Source organism: Phallusia mammillata, chromosome 4 (genome assembly GCF_965637545.1).
Source record: "Phallusia mammillata chromosome 4, kaPhaMamm4.hap1.1, whole genome shotgun sequence".
Taxonomy (NCBI): domain Eukaryota; kingdom Metazoa; phylum Chordata; class Ascidiacea; order Phlebobranchia; family Ascidiidae; genus Phallusia; species Phallusia mammillata.
The window spans coordinates 3,450,541-3,471,912 of NC_137255.1; the positions used below are offsets into that span (position 1 = coordinate 3,450,541).

The 21,372-nt window shown below is 35.6% G+C and overlaps 1 protein-coding gene and 1 long non-coding RNA gene across 2 annotated transcripts; both read right to left on the reverse strand.

Annotated features, from left to right (window-relative positions):
* Window positions 1-969: 969 nt before the first annotated feature.
* LOC145223786 (alpha-centractin-like) lies at window positions 970-7,944 on the reverse strand. Its single transcript, XM_080090173.1, has 10 exons — window positions 7,785-7,944; window positions 7,351-7,415; window positions 7,100-7,214; window positions 6,426-6,637; window positions 5,263-5,397; window positions 4,806-4,887; window positions 4,655-4,747; window positions 3,991-4,165; window positions 3,005-3,107; window positions 970-2,491 (listed from the first exon to the last, which is right to left on the reverse strand). Exons 1-10 carry the CDS (start codon window positions 7,830-7,832, stop codon window positions 2,389-2,391), a joined length of 1,131 nt encoding a protein of 376 aa, XP_079946299.1. The 5' UTR covers window positions 7,833-7,944; the 3' UTR covers window positions 970-2,388.
* Window positions 7,945-8,927: 983 nt separating this feature from the next.
* On the reverse strand, window positions 8,928-10,402 carry LOC145224118 (uncharacterized). The gene is made up of 3 exons (XR_013859567.1): window positions 10,359-10,402; window positions 9,752-9,875; window positions 8,928-9,681 (listed from the first exon to the last, which is right to left on the reverse strand). It is a non-coding gene; the product is annotated as an uncharacterized LOC145224118 (long non-coding RNA).
* Between the last annotated feature and the right edge of the window lie 10,970 nt (window positions 10,403-21,372).

Below are 21,372 nucleotides of genomic sequence, written 5' to 3' on the forward strand. Positions count from 1 at the left end.
TGTTCATTTTTTACACTAAAAATACTGTAATTTAAAACATATTTGGTGAATAAAGCAGTTTAAAAGATTCAGAAAAAATATATATTTTGTTTGGTACTTATATTTTTTTAAGTAACTGAAATTGTTTCAGCAACTTTAATCAACTATTTTACTTCACAAATGTACCATACACATCAACCTAAAATACCAATGCTTTGTGCAGGAACCAGACGGATAACTCTAGCATCAACAAACTTCCCTCAAGATCACTTAAGGCTGCCCAGAGTCAATTTTCAAGTACATAGTCGCTCCTTCCAAGGTGTCTAAATTATTTATGGACTTAAAAAGCTGCAAAGCATCAGAACACAAGTTCAGAGTCAATATCAATGCATTATATAGACATCAACTTTCAAATATACAACATTAAGTCTAACTTTTCTAGGTTTGGCCCTGCTAGGCTATATGTATGTTTTGACTGTTCTTCTTTCTTGGCAGTATAAGAATTAATTACAATAATAATCCCATTTTAACAAGCAATTAATAAAGAGCTATGTCCATTGGGTATTAGATAACAGTAATGATACTTGTTTCACATCTAAATTAAAATCCTAATTAACACTCTTTGATGTAACAATAATGTCAACTTTGCTAGCAAAATGCTTTGTGCATACTAAGCCAAATAAGAGTTAACATGGTAGCAAAAACTGTTTTCCAGTGGACACTGATATAGCTGAGTGACAGATTAATAATGAATATAATTTATCCTATGATAAGTTTATCTTATCAATGTTTAATTATCTTTGCCACTGTTTGTTGAAATTAGATAAACAGTATTGGTTTAAGTGGAAAATGAAATATGTCTAAGTTTAGTGATAAGACTTCAAAACTGTTGCTGCTATCATAAAGTGGTATTTGCAACCTACTTTACAGTCCCTACTTTTCACTTAATAACTTCTATGCTTTTTTGTGGCTGTGTTGACCAAATATATGTTCAGTATATGAAACTTACGTTTAATAACACACAACTTGGACGACATAGAAAGAGTCTAACAGTACATTGGGGGTCATGCATGCTAACAGGTGCCACATAATTGAACACAAATACAGAAGTTTTTTTGGAACTGAAAATAGGTAAAGCAGTTTTGTAATAGATCAGTTTTTTTCTGTAAATCATATAATTTGGTACAAATAAAGTTTTATAACTGCATTTCTATTACAAACTATATGCACTAAATGGTAAACCGTTAACCTACACTGGAAACATTTAATATTATCATGTAGCTTGTCATGGAAATGTTAGAGTTATGAAAAAAGAAAATACGCTTTAGGAACTATTGGTGTAGAAAAAATGTTACTTGAACTCTCTCCTAAATAATTCAAGTGCCATAGCCATTAGGTTGTTCATGATTATGCTTAGTTTTGAGCACTACATATGCTATATTAAGTTGCACCATTAGATCAAAACAGCATAATTACTTTTAGAATACCAAAGAAAATAGACAGGGGTTGTAAATGGAAATATTTTAGCTGTAATATACTGTGACAAACGCCTGATAAAATGCCTAATTTGCAGCGTTACCATACATTGCCTAAAATTATGCTTCAATAATTAACGTTAGTCTAACAAAAGCAAATATTTGTAAACAGTGCAACCTAGCAATACTACAGTAAGCAAAGAAAAATTTCCACTAAAATGGTAATGGAAAAGCTCCCTAGCGCCAAATAGTGGTGGAAAGCTCACAAAACTAGAATTGCTTGCTTGCAAATTCTACCTAGCATGCAAGCACGTTTGTGGTAAATCAGTACAATAAATAGTACCACAATAGAAAGATACAGTCAACGGAACGGCAAATACACCAAAAACACTGCAACTGTAATTGTACTGTAAACCGGAAATATATTATTTTATATGCAACCAGGCCATAGGAGCAGCATTTAAAAATAATTATGAATTTTGAGTCATAACTGGATACTTGGAAGCCAAGTGAAAATATGCCAAACATTTTTAAATGTACCTAAATTTATTTAAGAGTGTTTTGTGCAGTCACTAATATTATTTAAAAAAGGACTATTGCAATCCAAAAACCAAAAATCTTTAATAATTTAGCCTAAACCATATGCTCAAATGCTTGATTTAATTTGCAGTTATACAATTATTAACTGTTTTTAGTGTTTGTGTCGCAAAAATTTGCTGTTTAAGAAAACTAAGACCGAATGGAGAAGTTCAGGCGCAAAAACTCAATATATCACTTATTTGATTTGCAAAAAACGTCCAGCAAACATTTGTTCAATCAACACGTCTGGTTGACACTGTTAGCGTTAGAAGAGCAGCAGACAAAAACCATAAAATCTCTTCATTTGCTAAATATGACAAAAACACACCAGGGGTGCATGGTGCGATGAACGTTCTCAAAACATCTTACGATTGACGGCTCTGTGTCGGTCTTCCTCGTATTCACGCTTGCTAACCCACATTTTCTTAAAAGTATCGAGAGAAGCAAGAATAGATCCACTAAAAATAAAATATTAAACTGAGGATTATGGGTAACTGAAATCCAGGTAATACGAAATTATGTTTTATTGCACACTGAACTTATTACATAATTTCCTAAACTTAATCCAGAGTAGTGGTTCTTAACCTTTTTTTCATGGCCGAACCCCTCTGATATTCTTTAGCCTTTGATAGAACCTAACAAGTTACATCCTATGTTTCTACTTTCTAACACATTTTGTTTTGTGGGTCATAATTAGCTTTTGACAAAATGTAGTGGCAACAGTTACTGTTTGTCATATTGCTAAATTTTGACATCATAATAGAAGCAACTTGTTTCAGGATTGCTTTATTCCGGCAGTGTATTTTTAGTAACTGTACAGACACAGAAAAACATAAAGTAAAAAGTTTATGTTGCCATAAAGATTTATTGTTTTGCTGCTTAAGAACAATACACACAATGTTCTTTGTTATGTTGTAACAGCAACAACAGTTGAAAGTTAGTCTTTGTTTTATTAATATTGCAAAATTTACCCGATCCAAGTTGAATAAAGTCTTTCTTGAGTCGCTTGAATTCGAATTTTGTTGTCTTTTGGAGCGAGGTGTTTTGTTTCACTCAAAAGCCGGTCTCCAAAACCTAAAAAGTAAATAAAATTTAAATATTTGGCCGAGAAAATCTAGGTTTCTGACAATAACATCTTAAATTGCAGGCATAATGCCCTGCGACGCACCACTCTATGCCATCTTCAGTCTAGCTATGACCGCCAGGCTCATCTTTTCAAGGTCAAAAATTGCACAGTGTGTATAGAAAGCAATGTACGTAACGAACTGTACTTTTAGGTTGCACCATGTTGTGCAAAGTTTTCACATGTATTTTACAAGGTACACTAATTAAAGTAACAAGGTACACTAAATAATAGTGATGGGACGATACCAGGTTTTGAAGCGAGTACCGATACCGAGTACGAGTACCAAATGTATATACCTTCGATACCGAGTACCGAGTACGATTACCAAGTACTTAAGTGTAGTGTTGTACTTAGTTGTATATCACTATCTGCCATGGTCGGGGTGCAGGCGTGCACTCACACATGCCGAAAAATGTAATCACCACGTGATAGCGAAAAAGATATACGTAAACTGGCGGAACTTTTTTCAAATTTTGTGCCGTCCGAAGCAAATGTTGACTCGGCATTCGGTACTCGCACGTTGGTATCGAAAACTGAGACAAAATATTTCGATACCGAGTACGAGTATCGTTACCACTGAATCGTTCGATACCATCGATACCATCGATACAGAGTACCGATTACCGGGTACTCGTCCCATCACTACTAATTAATTTGTTTAGGTTATACACAGGTAAAATTGATGTAATTGTCAGCTAAACTAAACAATTATGAGTAACAATTTGCTATTTTTTGCGACTAGCTCAAAATTTTCGTAAACTAGATTGCACAAGCATCCATAATAAAGACTTAACAGTTGACATCTTAAAAGCATGAAGTATTGACTAATACCTTTAAACAACGTTGACCCGCCAGCCATTACAATATTTTGGTACAAAGTTCTTCTTAGATCCATATCACATTTCTTAATGCTGTTTACTAAGACTTCATGGAGACCTTGTGATTCCTCTCCTATTAAGTCGGGTTGGAATAAAACTTCTGGTGCTCTAAACTTCGCCGAACCAATCTGAATTGCAATAGATTGTAAGAATATTTATTGTTTGGTATAAAAAAATCTATAAAGTAGAAGACATTGAAAACACATATTGTCCTTCATTGCAATACTGTAGCGGTTGCTTATGTACTTTGGAACACTATTTATGGATCTGTTCATAAGTTTAATGATGAAAATAATGGCCCAAATAGGTGCAAAAACCGACATGCTTTATTGTTCAAACGTATTGGCAAATGCTCATGCCATCATCAGTGATATCATATTATACTTAATTTAATATTATATTTTGGCCAGCAAAAAGTAGACTAAGCCAAACAAGCAAAATAAGTGGTAAAAAAGAAAATGTCACTTTAATACTCTGACTCAAAAACAAATGCTTAGAGTTCGAGTCATAAAAAAATCGTAAGCATGCCAGTAATATGTGGATTCAAAGTCAAGCCTTATACAAGCTTGCAACTCTGATTGCAATATATTCTCAAAACTGACAAAGGTTACACTTGCCTCTATTGAACTTCCATCAGGTAAAGGAAACAATTTTTTCTCATGTTCTACACCTTCTTCTTTTACAGCATTTTGAGAAAGGTAACATGCTTTCTGTGTGACAAAATACATTCAGTTTCCACAAAATAATCAGTCAAAAAATTCAACATACTTCTTTAATTGTTTTTACAATTTCATGTTCAGCTGTGGTTTTGAAATTAAATCCTTCTTTTCTCAGAAGCAATTGTAGATATCTGAAAAAACAACAACAATAGTTTTAATTCAATATCAATAAAATGAATTCCGTTTTTGTAATCAATAAAAGTTCAATACGGGCAAACCAATCATATGTTTGTTGAAAGAAACACTTAGGGTTTGTTACAACCGACTAAGTAATCTATAATAAAACACAAAATCTTTAAAGACTTGTGTTTTATTATAGATTACTTAGTAGGTTTAAAACTAATCATTATAACCAAAAATATTTTACTCTACAATTAGTTTGTCTTGCAAAATGACCATCTTGCACATTTTACTGTTATGTAAGCAGCAGCCACAAGTTTTCAGCGGTACTTAGGGAGGACATAAACTATGAAAGTTGAAATCAGTTAACCAATTATAACACTAACTTGGTTACATCGCGCCCCGCTACATCAGTTCTTATTATGGAATGTGGCAGAGAAAATCCCTCATAGATTGGAACAGAATGAGTGACTCCATCACCTGCATCGATAACTACTCCAGTCATTTTACCAGCTGCATATCTAAAACATTTAACAACACAGTAATTAGAGCGAATTCTAGTTAAAGTAAGTATCATGTTGTTACATGCAGTTTCCCAAAATCCAGCCTTTTACAAGTCAAAAAAGTTAGTCACAAAAAAAGCTTAATTTGGAACTATAACCAATTGTAGAAAACAAATCATATATTGATTTGCATAATGCTCTGGTGCAGTGGGTCTCAACCTGAGGTATGCATTACACCAGTGGTACGCTGGAGCATTTCAGGTGGTATGTCAGTAGCTTTCTGCTGTACTTGATTCAAGTCAGAACAAGAATTGCAACTTAACTGACCCAATTGATTAGTCCTGGTTTTATCGAAACTTGTGTTTTAGACGTTCTTTAGGAATTGCTAACTTTACTGTCTTAAGAAGTGTGATACCCATGAGCCAGTCTGCAGAACATGGCAGTTCCCGACGAGATCTCGCGCGTGCAGGACCTACATGTCCCGCGTGCACGACATGTAAGTTAGCGTGCAAGACCAATTTCAAAGCAAGTAAAAGAGGTCAAGACAGGCCAATTAAATGACTTTGGTGCAAAATTTTCACGTGCAAATCACAAAACTTGGCGTGCACAAATTTTTTTTCCAAAAAAAAATTGCGCGTGCAGCTGCCATACTCTGGAGACTGGCCCATGAGGTTGTAAGCAATGAATAAGGTTAAGAATTTTTGAACCCCAGTTGAACCCCAAAAGCTAACATTGAAACCAAGCAGCCACTTACGAAAAACAATTGTATGCTTTTATACCACAGTGTTTCTCACACTTTTTTTTACCTCAGGGTGCAACTATAAAAAGCACAACTTTGGGGTGCACCATCTTATGGAATGAATTGCACACACACAGTTTGAGAACTACTGAGATAAGTATTCAGTATGCACTAAAATATGTATCTATGCAATAACTAATCACTGTGCAATTAACAGGAGTTGTCTGCTGGTCAACTATATAACAGCACTGTTTTATGATCAATACCGTTGTATGCCAAAAATCACAAACAATCCAATAATACTTACAGTGACAGCACAGCTTGAATTGACACAAAAAAGGCAGGGACGTTAAAAGTTTCGAAGAATATTTCAGCAGCCCTTTCTCGATTTCTACGTGGATTTAGTGGCGCCTCGGTCAATAACACTGGATGCTCCTCAGGAAATGTTTGAAGCTCATTTTTGGAATAGACATATTGCCAAATCCTTTCCATATCATTCCAGTCTGTTACAATTCCATGCTGTAAAAATTTTTTAAAAATGCATTCAAAGAGAACTTTATTACTTAATATTGAAAAGTTAATTTGAAATTTAAGGGTTAAAACAACGCAACATGCTTTACTTTTTAAAGAAATGCTCATGCCATCATCAGTGATATGAAGGCCACATCAGTTACACCCGTTTATATACACTTGAGTCACAACTCACATGAAAGAATGATAAAAAGGAGCCAGACAAGTGTCACACAAAAACGATAGATAAATGACATGAGCTTATGCCGAAACATTTAAAAAGCAAAGCATGTCGCTTTTTACATTTATTTGGGCTGTTATTTTCACCATTAAACTTAAGAACAGAACTATATATAGTGTTCCAAATATATTTAAAATGTCTTGATAATTTTCATTTACTTTTAGCATTACAAACTGATCAAACTTTGTTTGCAAAATAATGGTATTAGTTTTTGTGAAGATAGAACATACCTCCATTGGATATCTAATACTCAAGAGACCTCTATGTTCCTGTGCCTTTGGACCTATGAATATGTCGCCCTCAAGTGCCCCGGCCATGACTCTCACATGCTTTGGTCGACCAATACTGCAAGATAATGAGTAAATGTACTTATAATAACGTTCGATTGAAAAATACCAACAATACCATTTCTTTTTAAAAAAACTGCATTTCAACATTTTTGATACAATACAAGTTGCAAGTGGAAAAATGTCATGCTTACTAATTGGGAAAATAGCATTTTGGAACTTGATCTCCAGCGAATCCAGCTTTTATCATTCCAGAGCCCTAAAAATAATAAAGGTATTGCAACACCACAACATATTCAAGATTTACATCAAACAAATTCAGCTTAGTTGCCAAATATGTGGCAATTTGGTTATTGTGTATCTATTTATTTAAATTGAAAACAGAATCACAATAAGAGCATGCATCACCTTGCGGCAACAAAATTAAGATAGCATTTAAAATATTTATAAAAAAACACTTTAAATGCATTTGAAAATGTTTGAGCTGCAGCAGTTGTTTGAAAGCAAATTTGAGTACATTTTAGTTAACACATACAGTAACCTTGCTAAAAATTAGGGGCCTATTTTTGCAGAGAGAAACAACGGCAAGAAAACAACTGCAGACAAAAATTACAATATTTTGGCTTACATTATCAATGACCACTGGCTGATTTACGATAATGTCATAAGAATCCATGCTCCACAGACGATTTCAAACCTTTTTTAAATCAGTAAACCAAACCTATGCCAACTCTGCCCACAAACAACGAATTATTATCAGAATCAAATTGCAATTATTAAAATTGCACAAAACGCCTTTAGGTGCAAAGCAATACTTTAACGTTGCAGACCAGGTCTCGTTTTTCAACTTAAATGAATTTGTTTTGATACAATTTTTGAAGCAAACGTAGTCTGTTTGAAAAAAAAGTGTGTACTGCTTTCTTTATGTTTAAAGTTTAATAAAGTTTAGCCAGTTTTGGGGGTGGTTACTATCATTTTTGCGTTTAAAAAGCGTTTTCATTCCTTTCGGCATTTGTACCAAATGTGTTTGGTCATTGTACGAAATGTTTCAGTGGATTATTTAATACAATGATCTTAACGTTAACATACGCACATAATTCTTTGTGTATATTTTTAAATCCATACTGTTGTTTAAGTATTGCAATGAATTAGATGTTTCTAATCAAATTAATGCCATTGTTTTGTAACAAATTTAACAACGCTGGTTGAACCACTGAAACAAAGACAATTTATCTGTTTTATCAAACATACAAACGAAGGGCATAGGCAGGGTCTTTGGGCAGGGTTACCCAAAGAGTATAGAAAACATGAGTGGAACCTCTGACGTAACAATGGATTTTTTTGGGTTTTCCTTCGTCCTGCGTCACGGTTCAGTGCATAGAAGTTTGTTCAACATTTTGTTTGTAGTTTGCTATAGTTAAGTGCGCAAAACGAGCCATATGTGTTTGTAATTATCATCGCATGTTTCGAATTTAGTGCGAGAGGCAGAAAAAAATTGCCCATGGCAGTATGGTGGTACTAAATGTAGTTTAGTTTCGTTTATTCGCACTTTTTTACGGACGAGGTGGCGAAAAACCTTGATTTCACTTAGACAGCCACTGCTTATTTCAGTGCATACACGCTTGCATACAACAAAGCAAAAAGATTCAATCCATATTACGAAACTATGAAAAAAATGCTTTGTGAACATAAAGCGAATTAGGTCTTTGCTTAAGTTTTGTGTTTACATGCTTAAGGTTTTTTCGAAAAAATGCAAAATTTCGTGGAAAAATATAACTTTCGTGCAAAATGACTTTCATAAATAATTTTCATAATCTTTCTGCAATTCTGCACCATTCTTGAACTTTCATTGCCTGCCAGGCAGTCTGATGAGCTCTAACAGGGCGAAAAAGTTCAATTACTTTAATTTTACATTAAACGTGTCTAAACTCTGTTGTATGCCACATTATGTCAAATAGGCCTATTTAATGTTACTTGCAAAAGATAAAAAAATATCTCAGTTTCTAAACAAAAAAATATTGTACATACATATAGGCTGGACCAACAGATTTAAAGCTGCTCAAAAAAGAGTGGATTCGTGAATCTCACAGCTGTCAGACACTGAAGTTTGTATTTGTTTTTTTAACCATTTAATTGTTTATGTTTTTTGCTTTATTTCTTGGAAGACAGCAACAAAACCCAAAGAATGGAAACCCATTAACAGTAAACAATGTTAAGAAAGTTTTAGGCAACAACCAGCACAAAAGAAAGTGATTCAAACTTGCATTTTAAAAGCGTTCAGGCTCTTTAACAGCCTTAAAGGAGTATAACAGTACGTCAAAGTTAATTTGTACTTAAAAGTTTACCAGGTTCAACAAGTGTTTGTTTGTTGTTTATTCTGAACTTGGAGTGAGTGCCAGTTTAGAGAAAAAGACAGCCATATTGAGAAGTTGCATGCCAGGGATATCACCATGAGGCACTTAGTCCATGAAGCACAGTTTTTACACTACCAACATGAGTCAGCCACTGAGTGAAAGCTTGATATTCTGTGTGGAAATGAGTGCAAACTGGTAAAAAGTTCAGTGTTCTGTTTTTCATGAAACATTTTAAACATGCCTTGCTTATGTTGTATGTATCATACAGTTCATGGCTTTTAATTTCATTTGTGTGACAGGCTTCACACAATGTTCCAACTGTTCATATTTAGATCTGATTTGACAACAACAGAAGACAGAAGTATCTGTAAAATAATAAAAAATAACACAGTATTACCATAGTATAAATTTGATACAAGATGCTGAATAAAAAAACAACCAGTTATCATGCACTCTTGTCATATTTTTTTGTTTTCATAATCAAAACTGTTTGTTAATGGAATGTTTATAAGTCTTAAAAATATAACCCCTCTTATTCTTACATGCCTGACAAACTATATATTTGTTGGTTATAAAAATAATAATAAAAAAACAAAACAAGTTCTACAGTGGCAAAGTGCATGGCTTTGTCCGTACTGAACATGTGGTAAATCCATCTTTCTGTTAAATATCTTGTGAAACAAGCCACACTAAAGGATGTTAAAAAATGTACAAATTGCATTGCAAAGTAACTTCATTTTCTCTAATTTGAAACTACCACATGTGAATTTTGCCACATTCTTGTCACTTTATATGCGTAATAAACCACTCTATATAAATGTCTCAACTGAAAAACTTTGTCATAATACCTGAGATGCTTTATTGTAGAAAAACAACCCAGTGAAACTTTGTCTCTCGTTTCACATTATATAGCCATCTTATATCGCAGTTTTTATAGATTTTATAAAAATTCTACAACTATAAGACAAATATAACATCATTCTTTGGCCAGCAATTAAATCCTAACGCCTGACGACCGATTATTGCATTTATTATTAACTTGCAGTCTGCTATCAAGTACATACAATTTCAGCGAAAAACGTGCAAAACTTCTATGCACTGAAGCGGAACGGCGTACGAAACTAGATTCAGCTTAACAATGCAAATAGTCACGTGACAAGCCCGAGTTTCATCTCATGGTTTATAATCTCTTTGGGTTACCATACCGTTCTTATTTTTAAGATTTGTCCTTATTTTAAAGGGCAATGTCTTAGAAAAACGATTGTCCTTATTTCTAAGCAATGTCCTTAAATTTGACTTACGTCCTTATTTTGTCTTATTTTTAACAATCACATGTCAAACCATAGATTACTTACCTCAAACCCATGCTACAAGTAAAAGTTAACCGAGACCTGAGCTGTCATGAAATACAGCAAGTACTTTCTACGAACAAGCAGTTGCTGGAATAGATTGTTTCTGTCAAAAAATTATATGATATGTCATGGCTCGTATAAAGACAAAGATTTGTTCAAAACGAAAATGTATGTTTCGTTTCATATGAAAAATTTAGTTTTTCGGTTGTCCTTATTTTGGGGTCCATGTCGATGGTAATCCTGGCTAAAGAACAAAAAACAAGCTTGTGAAATTCATGTTGACCTATGAGCAAAAGTATAACGTCAAAGACCAGTTCAGGGAGGTGATTCAAAGCGCGTTTCACAAAGGGAAGGTATGCATCCGCCGAAACAGCTTGGTGTTTTCAAGTGTATTGGCATACACAGCACGAACATCATATTTCATGTCACCCGCTATCCATTCTTCACATCTACATCAGTTTCGGGCTGATTGATTAGGGAAAGCCTTGGTGTTTACTCTTTTAGGACAATAACAGTGTCTTCATGGTCTTTCACTAACATAAAACAGACAGGTATGTTAGACCAGGGCTTCCCAAACTTTTTTGATCGCGACCCCTTTTAATCTCTTTAAATTTTTCGCGACCCTTCACGGATAATATGATAAACAGTGCGAAAAAAAACGTTTGTTGTATTTATTGAAACGCCGAATTCGAGCGAAAACTAAAAACAACCTACCGGTACTCGGAGTCTACTACTTTACACGTTCAAACACCGATAACTTTTACGTGCTTTAGCCTTAGTTTCTGACCGATTGTTTTGCAAATAGGCACTTGTCACAATTTCTTCGTGTGGTTTGAACGTTTCTGTGCGTCGAGAACATACGCACGTTCGTAAAGGACGATTTACCGAGTTGGCAAGTTTTACAACGATTTAGGTTTTAAGTAATTTGTTAGGGCGGAAAATAAAGTAAAAGCAATTCAAGTTTCAAATCGTGTATTGTTGACGCCTAAACTGAGCTCACCTTGGACCAAGTTTAGGCCGTTGCAGTGCAAACGGATATTAAACACTGCTTAGAAATGTTGCGTTTCAACCGACGTCTGTTCGATCAATGGCGTCACTACAAGCGCGTTTGCGCTTGGCTGAAAACGTTTTAAAACCGACGTAACTTGAACAAAGATGCGATTTTGACGTTATACAAAGATAAAGGCCGGGGGTGTGCGGCACCCTCACACCCCCGTACTCTGCGCCAGTGTATTGAGTACTTTTTGCAGAAATTGGTACAGCTCTCTGCGACCCCTCAAGTTTGTTAAGCGACCCCTTCCGGGGTCGCGACCCCCAGTTTGGGAAGCCCTGTGTTAGACTATGCTGTTCTTTTGCCAAATGTTACAATTCGTTTGTGTATCTAATGCGAGAGATACTTGTGTTTAAATTGTGGCTAGATTCAGGCGCTTTCATTTTGCCACATTGGCATTGTTATTTCACTTTATTTGCATAATTTGTTTGTATTTTTAGGTGTCTACAATCGTAGCCTATATCCTATTAATCGTTATGTAGTCCTAACCAGTGCCGGGTTAAGGGTCTGCTGGCCTGTAGGCACATTTTATAAATGGCCCGAAAATCAGGGTTGCCAACTAAAAAATTATTGCCAAAATCATTGTCGCAAAGATCGTTGTTGCAAAGTGGCCTGGATTTTTGACTGGCCTGTAGGCACGTGCCTACTTTGCCTAATGGTTAATCCGGCACTGGTCCTAACTGCCAAATTATTTGCTGAACCTAATTCTCAGGGCTATTTTGGCTCTTAAAAATTGTTTGACATCGGGTAAGTGTTTTTGGTTTAGTAGTGGGCATAGATATAAGTCCCGCTTACAACTCAGGTAACATGTTTTGGTAATAATAGATCGTTCGAACAATCTTATCTTACCTGGAAAAAATCAATGAGGCATAACCTCCAAACCTAGTTATACTAGCATTGTGGTTAAGATATAGAAAATGTATGGCCAGCAGTTCGTCTTTAGAACAAGTTATAGTTTACTGCAAGCTTTTTTCTTTATTTAAGTTCACATCCAACCAAGTAAAGCTTAAACGTAGATCAGTTGGGACCTCGACTGTAAACATCTACACAAAAAGAAACACTATGGACATCAGTGGCAAATACAGTGCTTTTTAGTTAAGTGGAGCTATTTTGGGTCTTCAAATCGAGATCTATATGTAACTTTTTGGAGCTATTTTGGGTCTTCAAACCGAGATCTATATGCATGTTTATGTAACTCATGAATGGTGACGCCAAAAACCGTAAAAACTGATCAGCAATTCGTTTCGTTCAATCTATGGACAAATTTTAACAACAATCTAAATTTTAGACACCAGTAGTACAGAGAGGATATGATAAAATAAATAATATTTCTTTGTGACAGTATTTTTAAAACAAACAATGTATACAGGCAGTCTACTATTGGTAAAAAAAATCAACAACTATAACATTGAATTGTAAAATGTTTCATATATCTTACGTATCGAGTTCAAAAGTTGACTAACGTCAGTTTTAATACCACTTTTACCGGACGTTTAATATCCGAGTTTAAAGTTGGTGTGTCTGTTTAATGTAGGTTAGTATAGTAGTTGTTGAAATATTCTTCCCATTATTTGATGTTCAAACAGTGGTGTTAGTGGTCTGCCTTTAATTTCTGGACAGACTGATGCATCGGTTTACGGAGATTTTAGCAAGTGGCTGACAGATTGGGTCAACATGTGAAAACAAATCGTTTTGTTTACTTACAATCCAATTGTTATCTAACTGAAGATAAAAAGACCAAGTAAACCAAATGGCGTTAATACTAAAAACCGAGATTTTTTCTTATTCGTTCAACCCTTTGTCGAGTTATCAGTTGTTTATCAGTATTACTGTCCATTTTTGTTTGTACTGAAGATATTAATTGGCGAAATCTTATAGAAAGGGAATATAGGAGCAACACAAGGGGTTTTAGTACTGTTGGTTTAATAGTCTAATCCAGTGGTTCTCAAACTGTTTTTTGTTGCGACGCCTCTGGAAAAGTTTTCTGGACTTGCGACGCACCAGCAAATAAAAGTTAGTGAGAAAACGTATTATTAAAGTTGTGTTGATTGATACAGCCACAAAAAGCCACGAAACGGAACGATTCTGCGACGCCCTTGGAAAATTGAAACGACGCACTAGGGCGTCGCGACGCACAGTTTGAGAACTACTGGTCTAATCGGAAGTGTTTCAAATGCTCTTAAAACGTGTTACAATGTGCATCTGAAATGCAAAAAGAACACTTTTTGCGAAAAACGTGCGGAAATATTTATTTTATGGTAGCGAGGGAAATATGACAAAGGTGTAAGTTTTTTTTCTGAAGTTTAGGTTATCGCATATCTATTTTCATCAAAAGTCAAGACCAGTGTTTTTTTAAGGTGTTTTGGGGGACCGAAACGGTCCTCCAAATTTCTCCAGCGGTTTCCCAAAATTTGGAAATGGCTATTTTTTGGTATTTAAATGAAACACTTGCGGTCTCTTAAAACTACTTAGCGGTCACCCAAACCAAACCTTAAAAAAACCTGGTCAAGACCATCCTAATTATTGCTATAATATTCATTAGGCGAGTCTTTTAGAGCCCATTTCCGCGTAGGAAAGGCCTTGAAAATATCATCTGTATTATTAGTTCTTCAATAAAACGTGCAGTGAACGACAAAATTAACGACTTTCATTTCCGTATTGATAGAAAACAATGGCGCTATCCCATCTCTGTTTCGAAATGTGTAATGGCTTTTTAAGAACTGCAGCAATTCATTTGGTTCACTAGCGTGCAGTACAGTGGTTTCTGTTCCATGGTCAATGTATTTAGAAAGTCAAATTTGGTTAAATGCTATTCTAATGTTGTCAAGTATTTTAATTACAAGTAAACCCCGGTTAATACGGACCTGTGTGGACCAAAAAAATGTCCGGATTATGGGAAGATCCGAATTAACCGATGTCGATTAGTAACACATTCAGCACATTACAAATCATTTGTACCCCGAGTTTTGTCTGAATGAGGTGAAGATTTACACGAATCCAATTTAACCAAAGTTTACTGTGTGTCAAAATTTCAATTGAAATGGAGAAACATATGACAGCTAATTAATAATATCACACAATGGTATGGCGCACAGTTTGGGAACCACTGGCGTTGTGGAAAACAAGTTCAGGGAATATTTACTTTGAAGGTATATAGGGTATTCGTTTTTTTTATAAGGTTGTTCAGGACATTTTTATATTGTGTTAGATTTTTAAAAAGAAAGAAACTACATTACCTTAAACAGTAAATTAACAACATGGCATACGGTTTAAACATGCCTAGTTGTACACACCATTGTATGCCGAATTTAGTTCGAATGTCATTACGACTATAAACTTTATCTATAGCACGCACAGGTCCCAAAGTACATGTCAATGTCTGCTACGCTTTTAATGTTAGCTATGCTTTCAATGAGGAAGTGTGTTGCGTTGATCATTTTTGGACTTGAGCCAAAATTTTCAACCATGAATGAAACCAAAGGCAATTTTCCCTGGTTAAGAACTATTGTTTAAAAACCGATCACTGTACTACATGCGAGTTTGGTGCTTTGTGGATAAACGACTGGTGGAGCGTTGAAAAATTGGCTGGATCTAAAAATGCCCACTGTCAAGTTAGTACCAATTTTTAGTTTACATAATATAAGCACTTCAATGCTATAGTAAATACAGTATATAGGGCCACGGGCGTTGTGCCGTATTAAACCGGCCTCCCTCTAATACTCCAATCATAGGCGTTTTGTCCTAATTAACTGGTCTCCCAAGTTTTCCAATGTCGTAAAGCCCCTAGGCTACAAATATGTAGTCTGTGGTGGGATTCGAACACACGACAAGTGCGTATGCGCTTCGCAGCAGTTTAAAATGTACATATTTGAGTAAACTAACACATATCCAGCAATAGAAGTCAAACAAAATACAGAAGGCAACTTCAGTTATTGGAAAGTTTTTTTGAGCAAGATGATTGCGAACACTTGAATTAAGCCTGGTTTAGTCTTAATGTACCCACATTCCGAATTACATCATGAAAAGCAAAATCCGAGCACCTTTGAAAAGGATTTTGACGTTAACTTCCGCATAAAGACCCCGTGATTGACCCAATGCCCGGAGCTATGCTAAACCCGGCGCAGGTTGTCTCTCCAAATGCCAGCTTACGTTCTTTCAGGAAAATATGCCGTGCAACACGCGAGCAGCTTTTGCAATGAATTTTATTTTCCAGTTTCGTTAATGACGTATGGCTTTACAGTCCCGTTTTATGCGGTTCATTGGTCTTCTGTGGTCTTTCATAAGGTCACCTAAAGATTAGGGTACGGCATAGGAGCTAGAATTTTGTTGTTGGTGTTTTTTTTGACTGGTAATCTGAAGCGAAAAAAGTTTTTCTGAGAAATAAGGAAAGTTATAACGTCTGCACGCAGTACCAGGACAAGTTTGACTTAAATGTTACACAATGTTTTGGCAAACGCAACTACCTTCGCTGGGGTAGGAAAGAGCTTTAGACCTCACAGTGTTTGTCCCATTTGCGTAGATACCTAAAGTATTTTGTAGCTTTAACTTTACCATTGACAAACAAATGTACTAGTAACTTAGAAGTGTAACGGATACAATGACGTGGCGTGTTCAAAAGCCCACATTATGATGTTAAAACTGCGTGGGACTATAGGAAGGGGTGGGTTACAATAATATCTAGTCAGCACACTTCTGCAGTTAGCATTGATCTTAGTATAGCTAAAAGTCCAAGCAGGCAAGAGGCGTGACATAGTTGTGCAGTTACATGGTTTGTTGATGCTAAGCGAGGTGGAATTTGTTGATAGCATTTATTCATTCCGCGATGAGTAACCTGCGATTGCACGTAAACAAAGAGGTACAAACATATTTATACACAACACACGGAAATGCATATAAGGTACGTTATAGTTGGCTCAGTGTAGGTATGACTATAGGCGTGCTTTTAACTGTCCATTAGGATTAACCCTGTATCTTAAGCTAGGCTATATATGTACTATAGAGCAACAATTTTGAGTTGAGTTGCTACGCTTAGTGAACCGCAGTTCCTTTGGTAGTTCTCAACGATATACGGATCGCAGACCACCTGACAACCTTTTCTTTCGGTGTACCACCTAAATCAAGTAGACCAAGAGATAGACTGAATGGGTAGACCAAGAGATAGACTTATTTCTAGCATATTTCAGAAGCCCGCATGGTTAGAAATTTCACTAGAAAGTCAGTTTCGCCCCAAACCAGGGCTGATCAGTTGGGTCAGAGTTACAATTCTTAATCTGACTTAAATTAAGTATTACAGAAAGCTACTCACGCACTACCTGAAAATCTCACGCGTACCACAGATTGAGAACAAATGCCATAACATGTATACCAAACCGGAAATAGTTGCATGATGTTAATACGTTACGAAGCGCATCAAAAATAAGGCCATAAATGGTGGATAGATGTTCTTAGCAATTAGTCATGGCGATTAAACAAGACTTTTCAAACCAAATTTTCGAAAAATTTATTTTCTGTAGCCTACAGAAACACAAACGTGACATACGTTAGCTGGGGCAGCAGACAAATGATAAAAAAGCGCCGAAATGGGCTTGGAGGGTTATTGAACCGTTAAGTTCCGACTGTTTCTAGCAGGATAAAGGTCCGTTACAGGGTCACTTCGTGGAGATCAAAACAACTGGTTATCTGTATTAGCGCTAGTGCGACATGCGGATAGAACTGTATTTGAAAAACTATAGAGCTGGATTTGCGACAGTAGTTTTAAAGCATTTTGATAAAAACCAACGAGTTTGGTCAATAAAGCTTTATGTACAACGACTACAAGAAGACTGCTTAGGAAAAAAGTAAAGCATTTTGTATATGCTGCATTTTGTATGGGAATTATTAAATTGCTGAAACGTACCTACACTTCATAAAATGGTAAAATTACACTATCAATTTTGCAACGTTGATAAAAAAATTTTCGTAATCAGTGTATTTAAAAACACTTTGCTTTAATTTGAACCTTAAAGGCGCTTTTAAATGTGGGAGTATCAATCTTTTCTCTTCATACGTCACTTATAGTAACAGCAAATCGGTTACGTCATAGCCAGAGTGGGCCAACTCAAACTGGTAAACACAGTCATCAAAATACTTCTATTCTCCACAACAAAACACGGCCCAGCAAAATAGCCAGGTTTGACGATGAAACCGGCAATTTTCAACGAAGCGTGACGCTATGTCCAAGTCACGTGATCACGTAATGACCGGTAGTAACCTCTTAATTATGCGAGCCGTACCTAAGTTGGTTTCAAACGCGGAAGCGCAGAATCAACAATCGCCATTTGAAGAGGTTTTAAATGAGACTGGGAATCGGGAAGTTTTAGTCGGTAACGAAGTTTAAAGGATTGAAACTCAAGGCTTTTTTAGTAGCGCAGCATGTTTTCATTGTTTGCTGTTGGTAAACATTGAGAACGATAGGTCGTATACGTTTTTCAGTATGGTAGGAGATGTTGAATTATAGCTGGAAACAGTTTTAAATGTGGTTGCAGTTATCCGAAGGCCGGTCGACATGTCGCAAAATACTTATGTACCAAAATGCAAGGTTTAAAGATACTTGTTTAGAAGTATTTCAAAAGCAACACAAAGCAGAGAATGGTAAAAAGTGGTTAAACTAAAGATTTAAAGTCACAATTCTTGGTTTACCTATGCACTATTTTATCGCCTGAAGAAAAAAACTAAAATGGTAGAGGTTCAAATGCAGTACTCAACAGTAGTTAACAATTATGTTAGGTAAAAAAAGCAAAGTAACGACCCATTGTAGCATTGAGCAATTGTTCGAGGCAAAAACGTAACGACCCAATAGTAAGTTGTTTTATTTTCATGTTAGGCCATTATTTTACCTAACATAGCCGTTATGGTGTGGCAAAACAACAACCTTGTAACAAGTATAGCAACATCCTGAGTCAAGTTACATACACCAAAGAGTACTAAGCAAGTTGCCAGCGTACAGCTAAATTTAGCGACTGGTGCTTGTAAGTACACACACCACGGGTTAAAAACTAAACAAACTGTCTCCAATGTTTACTCTTAGTCTTGTGCAGAGGTGTTGCTGGTTTGATAGCCTGTTGTTCAAATGCCTTCAAGTGCTCTTCAGACAGCAGCGGTTTTAGATCGCTGAATGTGAAGTGTGTGGACTTGAAAATTAACAAATCTTTGTGTTTTGAAGTGTTTGCATTCATAGACTAAAATTCCAGATGCATTGTAATGTGAATATTAGGCTTAAATTGCAGCTTTCCAATTCAATGCAATGTTCTTACAATTTTAGCCTGAGTTTGTTAGAAATTAGCATGTGGTTGGAATGACTCAAAAAACGTTTCTTTGATTTCAAATTCACTTTCTTTTTGAGACGTGATTTTTTTAAAGCCCGTTTAAATAAACCAGGCGTTTGCGGTTAGCCTTAGTAATAGTTTAATCAATGCAATGATTTACCACAATAACAGATTTCCAAAGAGACAGACATATGCTGTAGCTGAAAACGTTTACTGAAAGGTAAAAGTTGGCCTTAAGGTGTTACTTTGTAAATTTGAGATTAAAAGAGTTCAACGCGACGTTTTGTGTTGTTATACGTTTTGTGCCCAAGGAACGGAAAAAGTGTAATATATTTAGCTGTTAAATATCGCCTTTAGTTTTCTAGCAACTTTTGTAAATTCGGAAGTATTGAAAAGTAAGGCTTTTCCAAAAGGGCCTTCAATGTTGTTAGCTTTGCTCTCCTATGCAAGTTTTTTTTTTAATTTGAAGATTTAATTAGAAACGTTATGTAAGGTTTGACTGAAAAATAAAAAGGCGGGCTAGAATTACAGCCTAAAACCCCATTTCTTTCAGTCCTTAGATATCTCATAAAATTACTTCTATTGAGGTAGTTTGTAACAACAAACTACAAAAAACTTTCTCCTAAAACCCAAGACAGTTCGTTCCGTTGAAATCAAAACAACACAATCACGAAATTGCCTCCAATTGTCGCCAGTTAGCGAGTAATCAAATCACCACAATTTCAACTATTGCTCCTGGCATACAAACCGTCGTAGGCCATTGGAAACTTAATACAAGCGTTGGTGTCGCGTTTTAGGCAACCAAGCTCATTGAGACTTGAGTTTAATTTAATTTACCGTATGTCTGATGTTCGGAAATTCACTATAAAGGCATAAGGATATATAAAAGTTGCCCGCAGGCCACAGGCAGTTTAAAACGAGGACAACAGTTGTTTGCACAGGTCAAGTTGGCTTGATGTAAGATATGTGGATAGATATTGGTTTGGCGTCAAACGTTAGACAACACTTTCAGGATTTATACTTGTAGTGACCTGTGATTTGTTTGTTTGTTGTTGTGGATTGGAGCTATAAAGTTAAAAATATAGATAGCGCTAGTTTTATGTTTCGCAAAATCTTTCTCATACTTTCTGGGAGCCAATTTGCAGTATTTTAATCTTTTGGGTACTGTTACTAATTGTAATGATTATTAGTAAAACCCCTGTGACAATGACAATTGTTTTTCTCGAAACGTCTGTTTTAAAAAAAGGAATACGTTTCATTCTACATCGCTAGCAATTTGGTTTATTTAAAGCTACTATTGATGTCCGTGTCTTGTGTACCTACCCTGTGACAAGATTTTATAGTTTTCCACCATTATTGATGTATACATAGATAACGCTCTTATGTCTGTTATTGTCTTTAATAACTCCAGAAATTTTAATAGATAAATTATAGCCCAGTGTTAATATATGCAGCAATTGCAATAACTTACACAAAAGCCACAAATCTAATATGAATTTAAGGCTCCTTGCTTGCTGATTAAATAAACCACGTCGTGGACTTGCTCCTAGGGTTTTGACCACTTCAAGTCCGAACTACATTTATTCCTTGGGGAAATTGTTTGCAAGTAAATTACTGGTCACATGATATTAAATAATTCAAGGTCTATCTGTGTGAATATAGGTCTTCGTGAAGTTTATAACACATATTGGAACCTACAATCGCTTTAGTAAACAGTTCTGAGCTTAAGGTTTAACGCTTTGTGGTTGAAAACACTTGAGAATTTGGATTAAATGTGAGTTTTTCGGTACATGGACAACTTCAGGCTGTAGGTGATTAGATTAAACTGTAGGTGATTAGATTAAAAGTTTTCCTTTGGAAGGATATAGTTTCTGTAAGCAATGGAGAGAATTACAGTATAAACTGTGTGTAGTAGGCCTACATTATATGATCACGAGTCAGAAAAGACTCAGTATACGATGGATGGAGTCCACAGTCGAGTACGAAATGCATGTGTAGCCTATATCTTGAAATAAACGTCGGATGGCTTCAGACTTATCAAGAACGATACAGCACACAAAGGTTCCATTAGTGAATCTGCTTGACGCAGGAATAGCTGTTGCTGCCAGGCATAATATATTAGAGGCCCAATCATTCGTTATCGCACAATGTTTTC

Excerpts from the sequence above, each read along its gene's own strand:
- LOC145223786 (XM_080090173.1), bottom strand. The coding sequence starts at position 7,832 with ATGGATTCTTATGACATTATCGTAAATCAGCCAGTGGTCATTGATAAT. Across the intron at positions 5,398-6,425 it reads ATTCAAGCTGTGCTGTCACT|ATATGCAGCTGGTAAAATGA; the intron begins GTAAGTATTATT and ends TAAATGTTTTAG. Across the intron at positions 3,108-3,990 it reads CGGGTCAACGTTGTTTAAAG|GTTTTGGAGACCGGCTTTTG; the intron begins GTATTAGTCAAT and ends TTTACTTTTTAG.